This window comes from Lissotriton helveticus, chromosome 8 (assembly GCF_964261635.1).
Source record: "Lissotriton helveticus chromosome 8, aLisHel1.1, whole genome shotgun sequence".
NCBI lineage: Eukaryota > Metazoa > Chordata > Amphibia > Caudata > Salamandridae > Lissotriton > Lissotriton helveticus.
In genome coordinates, this window is record NC_136069.1 from 68,708,771 (window position 1) to 68,718,601 (window position 9,831).

Sequence of the window (9,831 nt, forward strand, 5' to 3'; positions counted from 1 at the left end):
CACACACAGTAATCTAAATGTCTCCTGTGGTAGACAGGCCCGGCAGTCTCTTCTTGTCACACATGGTAATCTAAATGTCCCCTGTGGTAGACAGGCCCTGCAGTCTCTTCTTATTGATCACACACAGGGTAATCTAAATGTCTCCTGTGGTAAACAGGCCCAGCAGTCTCTTCTTGTTGATCACACACACACAGTAATCTAAATGTCTCCTGTGGTAGACAGGCCCTGCAGTCTCTTCTTGTCAAACATGGTAATCTAAATGTCTCCTGTGGTAGACAGGCCATGCAGTCTCTTCTTATTGATCACACACACACGGTAATCTAAATGTCTCCTGTGGTAGACAGGCCCAGCAGTCTCTTCTTGTCACACATGGTAATCTAAATGTCCCCTGTGGTAGACAGGCCCTGCAGTCTCTTCTTGTCACACATGGTAATCTAAATGTCCCCTGTGGTAGACATGCCGTGCAGTCTCTTCTTGTCACACATGGTAATCTAAATGTCTCCTGTGGTAGACAGGCCCTGCAGTCTCTTCTTATTGATCACACACACACGGTAATCTAAATGTCTCCTGTTGTAAACAGGCCCAGCAGTCTCTTCTGCTTGATCACACATGGTAATCTAAATGCCCCCTGTGGTAGACGGGCCCTGCAGTCTCTTCTTATTGATCACACACACAGGGTAATCTAAATGTCTCCTGTGGTGGACAGGCCCTGCAGTCTCTTCTTGTCACACACAGTAATCTAAATGTCTCCTGTGGTAGACAGGCCCGGCAGTCTCTTCTTGCCACACATGGTAATCTAAACGTCCCGTGTGGTAGACAGGCCCTGCAGTCTCTTCTTATTGATCACACACACGCGGTAATCTAAATGTCTCCTGTGGTAGACAGGCCCTACAGTCTCTTCTTATTGATCACACACACACGGTAATCTGAATGTCTCCTGTGGTAATCAGGCCCAGCAGTCTCTTCTGCTTGATCACACATGGTAATCTAAATGTCCCGTGTGGTAGACAGGCCCTGCAGTCTCTTCTTGTTGATCACACACAGTAATCTAAATGTCTCCTGTGGTAGACAGGCCCTGCAGTCTCTTCTTGTTGATCACACACAGTAATCTAAATGTCTCCTGTGGTAGACAGGCCCTGCAGTCTCTTCTTGTTGATCACACACAGTAATCTAAATGTCTCCTGTGGTAGACAGGCCCTGCAGTCTCTTCTTGTTGATCACACACACAGGGTAATCGAAATGTCTCCTGTGGTAGACAGGCACTGCAGTCTCTTCTTGTTGATCACACACAGTAATCGAAATGTCTCCTGTGGTAGACAGGCACTGCAGTCTCTTCTTGTTGATCACACACAGTAATCTAAATGTCTCCTGTGGTAGACAGGCCCTGCAGTCTCTTCTTATTGATCACACACACAGGGTAATCTAAATGTCCCCTGTGGTAGACAGGCCCTGCAGTCTCTTCTTGTTGATCACACACAGTAATCGAAATGTCTCCTGTGGTAGACAGGCACTGCAGTCTCTTCTTGTTGATCACACACAGTAATCTAAATGTCTCCTGTGGTAGACAGGCCCAGCAGTCTCTTCTTATTGATCACACACACAGGGTAATCTAAATGTCCCCTGTGGTAGACAGGCCATGCAGTCTCTTCTTATTGATCACACACACAGGGTAATCTAAATGTCTCCTGTGGTAAACAGGCCCAGCAGTCTCTTCTGCTTGATCACACATGGTAATCTAAATGTCTCCTGTGGTAAACAGGCCCAGCAGTCTCTTCTGCTTGATCACACATGGTAATCTAAATGTCCCGTGTGGTAGACAGGCCCTGCAGTCTCTTCTTGTTGATCACACACACACAGGGTAATCTAAATGTCTCCTGTGGTAGACAGGCCCAGCAGTCTCTTCTGCTTGGTCACACATGGTAATCTAAATGTCTCCTGTGGTAAACAGGCCCAGCAGTCTCTTCTGCTTGATCACACATGGTAATCTAAATGTCCCCTGTGGTAGACAGGCCCTGCAGTCTCTTCTTGTTGATCACACACACACAGGGTAATCTAAATGTCTCCTGTGGTAGACAGGCCCAGCAGTCTCTTCTGCTTGGTCACACACTCTGTAATCTATTTCACACAGTGTGCTCAGACAGGAGTTTCCTGCAAACACACAAAAACACAGAGGTGACTTCCACTTACTGCCACTCAAGTCATGTAACCGTGCACACATGCAACCCCTTTTCAAGTCATAGTCACACAACAGTCTCTTTTTGGCATACACACAAAGCAGTCTTTCCCATCCACAAGCTACAGACATTTAAGCCCTTAAACCGACAGTCGTCTTTCCAGTTCTCTTAAATAAAGTCCTGCTCTGGTGAGCCCAAGGCGGTCTCTTTAGTTCGCAGCCGATCTAGCGTTCTCTTCTGCAGAAGGTTTCTACCCATAAACGCGCAGCTGTCTCTTCACAAGCAAGTCTTTTCCCACATGCCCCCGTCAGCAATGTTTCCCTCAGGCATCTCCTCCTCGGTATTCGACTGTCTCGACAACCTCTTCTCCAATCTCTTCCCCAGCGCTCTCTTCCCATACTTGTACCGGTGCAGCAGCCGACCTCCGTGTTATTCACCTACCATTACATTATTTCGCGTTCTTCATCCTAGCCCTGTCTCTCCACAGCCTCTCCTCTCATGTGAAGCTGCTCGTCCACAGTCCACCCTCACTCTCTCCTCAGCAGTCACTTCCTCTAATGGGCTTACCCACATGGCCCTATTCCCCAGCGTTGTTTCTCTTGGCAGTCTCTTTCCAGCAGTCTCTTCCTGGCGGCCTCTTGCCGGTACACACTACTACAGCAGTGCTCGTTTACAACTTGCTCTGTCATCGGCATTATCTGCCCCTGCAGTCTAACTCCAGCAGTCTCTTTCCTCCCCCCTGCCGTCTCTCCACAGGCCGTGCCTTCGCCTCATATCTCTCCCATGGCAGTCTGCCCCCACCAGCATCCTTTCCAGCGGTGTTCTCTGACTCTCCCATGCAATGTGTCCGCCACCAATGTTTCCCACAGTCCCACCTCCATCAGCCCCCCCCCCCCCCCCCACCAGAAATAGGTTCACAAATCTGTCCCTAAGGCTTTTGTGAGTTTCTCCCTCAGATTCCCAGCAAGTCTGTGGTCACTGTCCTCTCACACCCACCAGTGTCCGTTCAGCCATCTCTTCCTGGGTGACAAGTCCAGTAACCACCCCTCTCCTCGGCTGCCGTTTCCAAAATATCTCCGCAGTCTGTCCCTTGTACACCCCGCGCTCCTCCGCGCCTGCCAGCCTCTCCTCGTTGCCTCCACCCCCTCAACGCCCCCGTCCCTGCCGTCCCGAGTGTCTCCCCCACGCCGTGCCCTGTTGAAGCGACAATAGCTCAGTCTCTCCAGCAGCCTGCCCCCCCCCCCTCCGGTGCCTTCACAGCCCCTCTCCTGGGAGTGCTTCCCTCGCGCCGCAGAGACCCCCGCACTCTTGCACAGTTGGAAGTAACCTGAGCTCGGGGTCTTCCCTGCGGCGTCTCCGTCCTCCCTGGCAGTCACCCGCACTCCCATCACGCCGCAGCGTCTCCCCTTCTCACCTTGCCAAGATGGAGGGGATCTGAAGTCAGTCCACAAGTCGTGCATCCCGCAAGCCCCAGCACCCCCTCGCTCCCTCGCCCAGGGCCTCAGCACCCCCTCGCTCCCTCACCCAGGGCCCCTGCCCTCTCGCTCCCTCGCCGAGGGCCTCTGCCCTCGCTCTGCAGTGTCCTGGTCCCTCCAGCCTTCTCCCACCCGTCTCACTTCGCCTCTCAGTCGCCAGCTGGGATCAGGATCTCTCGTGCAGTCGCCCCCTGGTGCCCTTTCACCCTCCTCTTCTTCATCCCCAAGTTCACCCTCTTCACCTCGCCTCCCTCCCCACTCGAGCTGTGGTCTTGTATCAGTAGCACTCTGTCACTAGCAGTCACTATCTTCTCTGGGCCGGCACCCCTCGCCCCCCATTTCTCACTGAGCATCTGGGTCTCCCCAGGAGTGCCTTCCTGGAGCTACAGTGCCCCTCTCCTCCTCCATTTGCCACCATCTCCCCTCAACCTGCTGTCTCTTCTCACGTTGCACCGCTGGAAATTAACTGAGCACAGTGTTCCCCGGCAGTCTCTGCCTCCTGCCCCATGGCACCCACCCCAGTCTCAACAGTACCCTCTTTCACTGCCCTGCAGGCTCTGTCCTCTCAAACTGTACAGTGATGTGCCATGTCTCTCCCCAGCAGTCTCTGCCCTTTCACAGTGTATGAAATGATGAAATGAATTCGTACTTGTATAGTGCACTTATACCCTGAGGTGTCTTGGAGCTGTACGCATACCGCTGTGGAACCCTTCTTGGCTTTTCCCTGTGAAATACCCACTCCTGGGCACCCCCAAGGTGAAGCCAGGCATCCAAGCGCTGTTGGGGCCGGTGTGGAGATTAAGCAAGCTATTGCCCAGAGTTAGCAGAGTGGGACCCATGATTAGAATAGGCACCGAGGCGAGAATTATCAGGTCCAAGGAAATTGAGCCCAAGACCAGCCGAGGCGGGAATTGAACCCTGGTCCCGGGCCAGACCTCTGCCTCAGGGTCTGCCGCTCTAACCATTGAGCCACACTTTTCCACGGCATCTCCATGGTATCTCTCCTCGGCAGTCTCTGCCTCCTGCCCCATGGCACTCACCCAGTCCCAACAGTACCCTCTTTCACTGTCCTGCAGCCTCTGCCCTCTCACACTGTGCAGTGATGTGCCCAGGGGTCACTCCCCAGCAGTCTCTGCCTCCTGCCCCATGGCACCCACCCCAGTCTCAACAGTGCCCTCTTCCATTGCCCTGTAGTCTCTGCCCTCTCACGCTGTGCCGTTATGTGCCATGGGGTCTCTCCCCAGCAGTCTCTCCCTGCTGCCAGATGAGAACCACCTTCAGTTACTCACTACTCCCTCGTCCTGCAGTCGTTCCCTCTCACTCTACACAGTGATGTGCCCAGGGACCTCTCCCCAGAAGATGTTGCCTCCTGCCCAGTGACACCCAGTCCCATATCTCCAGTCCATTTCCCCTCGCACTGAAGTCTATGCCCACTCCCACTGCACATTGATGTGCCCAGGGGTCTCCCCCATGCAGTCTCTCCCTCCAACCCTATGCCACCCACCGTCGTCTCAGCAGTCACTCCTCCTTCCCATTGACACCTAAGCCGCACTCAGCAGTCACTCTTGTCTCCTTCCTCCCTCGCTCTGCTGTCTCTTCCCTCCAACTCAGCACAGTGGGGTGCCCAGGGGTCTCTCCCCAGCAGTCTCTTCCTCATGTCACTCAGCACCAACTACGTAACATCAGTCTCTTCGTCGTACCAAATGGTACCAAATGGTAGTTTACTTTATTCGATAAAAAATTAATCATAAAAGTATACAATTTATACAGTACATTAAAAAGATAAAAGAACAGGGACCCACCTATCCTATTTAAACATACATCATACCAAACTACTCAATTTTTTTCTAAAATTACTAAGATATAAGTGTACAATTTATACAGTACATTCAAACAGTAAAAATGCAAGGACCCACCAATCCTATGTAAACATACATCACATACTACTCAAATGTTTAAAATTACTAAGATATGCGCATAACAGCTTCATAAAACATTAAAAAGTCACTTCATGCCCCCACCCCACGTCCCAACAGACCCTCACTCTTGCCCCACCCCCTCACAGTTTACAGTAATGTGCCCAGGACTCACTCCCCAGCAGACTTTCCCTCATGTCACCCAATACCCCCACCCCCACGCCCCATTAGTCTTTTCATCGTGCCCCCCAGCAGTCACTCCCTCTTCCCTCACCCCACTCACAGTGTACAGTGATGTGCCCAGGGGTCCCTCCCTCATGTCACTCAACCCCCACCCGCCAGTCTCATCTCCCCCTCTCAACAGTAACTCCCTCGCCCCTCTCACGGTGATGTGCCCAGGGGGCTCCCGCAGCAGTCTCTCCCTCATGTCACTCAACCTCCACCCACCTCCCACCAGCCTCTTCACCGTGCCCCCCTCTCAACAGTAACTCCCTCGCCCCTCTCACGGTGATGTGCCCAGGGGGCTCCCGCAGCAGTCTCTCCCTCATGTCACTCAACCTCCACCCACCTCCCACCAGTCTCTTCACCTCACCCCCCGTCCCAACAGTTACTCCCTCTTCCCTCACCCCCCTCACAGTGATTTGCCACGGGGTCTCTCCCCAGCAGTCTCTCCCTCATGTCACTCACCCCCCCCCCACGTCCCATCAGTCTCTTCACCGAGCCCCCCGTCCCAACAGTCACACCCTCTTCCCTCACCCCCCTCACAGTGTATAGTGATGTGCCCAGGGCTCGCTCCCCAGCAGTCTCTCCCTCATATCACCCAACCCCCCCCCCCACGTCCCATCAGTCTCTTCCTCGTGCCCCCCAACAGTCACTCCCTCTCCCCTCACCCCTCTCACAGTGATTTGCCACGGGGTCTCTCCCCAGCAGTCTCTCCCTCATGTCACTCAACCCCCACCCGCCAGTCTCATCTCCCCCTCTCAACAGTAACTACTTCGCCCCTCTCACGGTGATGTGCCTAGGGGGCTCCCGCAGCAGTCTCTCCCTCATGTCACTCAACCTCCACCCACCTCCCACCAGCCTCTTCACCGTGCCCCCCTGTCCCAACAGTCACTCCCTCTTCCCTCACCCCTCTCACAGTGATTTGCCACGGGGTCTCTCCCCAGCAGTCTCTCCCTCATGTCACTCAACCCCCCCCCCCACGTCCCATCAGTCTCTTCACCGAGCCCCCCGTCCCAACAGTCACTCCCTCTTCCCTCACCCCCCCCCACAGTGTACAGTGATGTGCCCAGGGCTCGCTCCCCAGCAGTCTCTCCCTCATATCACCCAACCCCCCCCCACGTCCCATCAGTCTCTTCCTCGTGCCCCCCAACAGTCACTCCCTCTTCCCTCGCCCCCTCATAGCGTTCAGTGATGTGCCCAGGGGTCCCTCCCTCATGTCACACAGCCCCCACCTACGTCTCAATCAATCTCTTAATCGTACCCCCCCCCCTCCCAACGGTCACTCCCTGTTCCCTCGGACCCCCGCCCGTACAGTGATGTGCACAGGGTCTCTCCCCAGCAGTCTCTCTCTCGTGTCACTCAAATCCCATCAGTCTCTTCATCGTGCCCCCCCCTTCCAGGTCCCATCAATCTCTTCATAGTCCCTCCCACCCTCCCCCCTGTCCCAACAGTCACTCCCTCTTCCCTCAACCATCTGTCTCACAGTGTACAGTGATGTGTCCAGGGGTCATTCCCCAGCGGTCTAGCCTCATGTCAAGCAGCCCCCTCCCCGCGTCCCATCAGTCTCTACATCGACCCCCCCCTAACAATCACTCCCTGTTCCCTCGCCCCTCCCCACACAGTATACAGTGATGTGCCAAGGGGTCTTTTACCAACAGTCTCTTTCTCATGTCACTGACCCCCCCCCAGTCCCATCAGTCTCTTAAGCGACACCCACCCCGTCCCAACAGTCACTTCCTCTCACAGTATGCAGTGATGTGCCCCAGGGTCTATTCCCAGCAGTCTCTTCCTCATGGATCTGAGTCCCCCCCAGTCCCATCAGTCTCTCAATTTACCCCCCCCCCCAACCCATCCCATCCCAACAGTCACTCCCGGTCCCCTCTCACAGTGGACAGTGATATGCCTACGGGCCTACCCACTAGCGGTCTCTCCCTCATTTCACTCAGCCCCCCCCCCCAGTCCCATCAGACTGTAAATCAACCCCCCCACCCCACCCCAACAGTCACTCCCTGTTTCCCCGCCCCTCCCCACACAGTATGCAGTGATGTGCCAAGGGGTCTTTTACCAACAGTCTCTTCCTGTCACCGACATCCCCCCCAGTCCCATCAGTCCCTTATCAACCCCCCACCCCATCCCAACAGTCACTCCCTCTCACAGTATACAGTGATGTGCCAAGGGGTCTATTCCCAGCAGTCTCTTCCTGTCACTGACCCCCCACCCCAGTCCCATCGGTGTATTCATCGACCTATGAAAATATTACAACCCCTCCTCCCAACTGTCGCTCCCTCTCACAGTGTACAGTGATGTGCCCAGGGTCTCCCTCTCCCTCTCCCCCTCATTTTACTCAGCCCCCCCAGTCCCACCAGTCTCTTAATCAACCCCCACCCCACCCCAACAGTCACTCCCTGTTCCCTCGCCGCCCCCCCCACACACAGTGTACAGTGGTGTGCCCAGGGGTTTATTGCCAGCAGTCTCCTCATCATGTCTCTGAGCCCCCCCACCAGAAGTCCCATCAGCCTCTTCATCGAACCCCCCCCGCCCACCCCGTCACAACTGTCACTCCCTCTTCTCTCTCACAGTGTACAGTGATGTGCCAAGGGCCCCTTCTCCCTCCCTCATTTCACTCAGCTCCCCCCCCCTCCCCAGTCCCATCAGTCTCTTAATCAGCCCCCAACAGTCACTCCCTCTTCCCTCACCCCCTCATAGTGTACCGTGAAGTACCCAGGGGTCTCTCCCTCATTTCACTCAGCCCCCCCAGTCCCATCAGACTGTAAATCAACCCCCCACCCCAACCCAACAGTCACTCCCTATTCCCTCGCACCTATCCACACAGTATACAGTGATGTGCCCAGGGGTCTATTCCCAGCAGTCTTTTCCTCCTTTCTCTGACCCCCACCCCAGTCCCATCAGTGTCTTCATCGACCTATGAAAATATTACAACCCCCCCCCCCCCGTCCCAACAGTCACTCCCTCTCACAGTGTACAGTGGTGTGCCCAGGGGTCTATTCCCAGTCACTGAGCCCCCCCCCCAGCAGTCCCATCAGCCCCTTCATCGAACCCCCCCCCCCTCACCAGTCTCACAGTGGACAGTTATGTGCCTAGGGCCCCCCTCTCCCTCCCTCATTTCACTCAGCCCCCCGTCCCATCAGTCTCTTATCAGCCCCCCTCCCCATCCCAACAGTCACTCCCTGTTCCCTCGCCAGCCCCCCCACCCTTCCCCAGGGTCTATTCCCAGCAGTCTCTTCTTCATGTCTCTGAGCCCCAGACCCTCCCATCAGCCTCTTCATCACCCCCCCCCCCCCCCCCACCCCGTCCCCAAACCGTCCCAACCGTCACTCCCTCTCCCCTCTCACAGTGGACAGTGATGTGCCCAGGGGCCCCCTCTCCCTCTCCCCCTCATTTCACTCAGCCCCCTCCCCAGTCCCATCAGTCTCTTAATCAACCCCCCCACCCCAAACCGTCCCAACCGTCACTCGCCCTCCCCTGCCAGCGTCCAGCGGTGCCCCCGGGGCTCTCACCTTGCACAGCTGGAAGTGGTCCGAGCTCAGGGTCTCCTGCACCTCCAGCTCTCGGGGGGAGACCGCGGCCGCGCTGCCCCCCGGGTACAGCGCGCCCCCCGCGGCCCCCGCCCCCGCGGAGCCCGCGCCGCCCCCGGCGCCGCCCCCTCCTCCGCCGCCCCCGCCGGGGCTCGAGGCGGTCAGGCCGTCCAGCACCTTGCGGAAATTGAACTTCTTCATGGCAGCGAGCGAGCGCGCGAGCGGGCGGAGTGCGGCAGCCGCGGCCGGGGAGGGAGCTCCGCGCTCTGCAGCCGGCAGCCAGCCTGCGACCGCCCGACTGACGTCAGCGCGCCGCCGCCGCCGCCGGCGCAGGCGCAGAGCGCGGGGCGCGAGGAGCAGCACCGTGGGGAGCGCAGAGGGGCGCGCGCGGAGGGCAGCGAGAGGCAGGGCGGAGAGAGATCAGCACCAGGGAGAGCGACCGGGCCATAGAGAGGGATCAGAACCAGGGAGAGCGGCCGGAGCATACAGATCAGAACCAGGGAGAGCG

At 56.5% G+C, this 9,831-nt stretch overlaps 1 protein-coding gene across 1 annotated transcript in view; it reads right to left on the bottom strand.

The window, feature by feature from the left end:
* STXBP5L (syntaxin binding protein 5L) overlaps positions 1 to 9,539 on the bottom strand; it is a 1,741,945-nt gene extending 1,732,406 nt beyond the window's left edge. Inside the window, exon 1 of the mRNA XM_078656640.1 lies at positions 9,306 to 9,539. Within this exon, the coding sequence (XP_078512766.1) occupies positions 9,306 to 9,524 (219 nt within the window). The 5' untranslated portion in view covers positions 9,525 to 9,539. The remainder of the gene's footprint in view (positions 1 to 9,305) is intronic.
* Between the last annotated feature and the right edge of the window lie 292 nt (positions 9,540 to 9,831).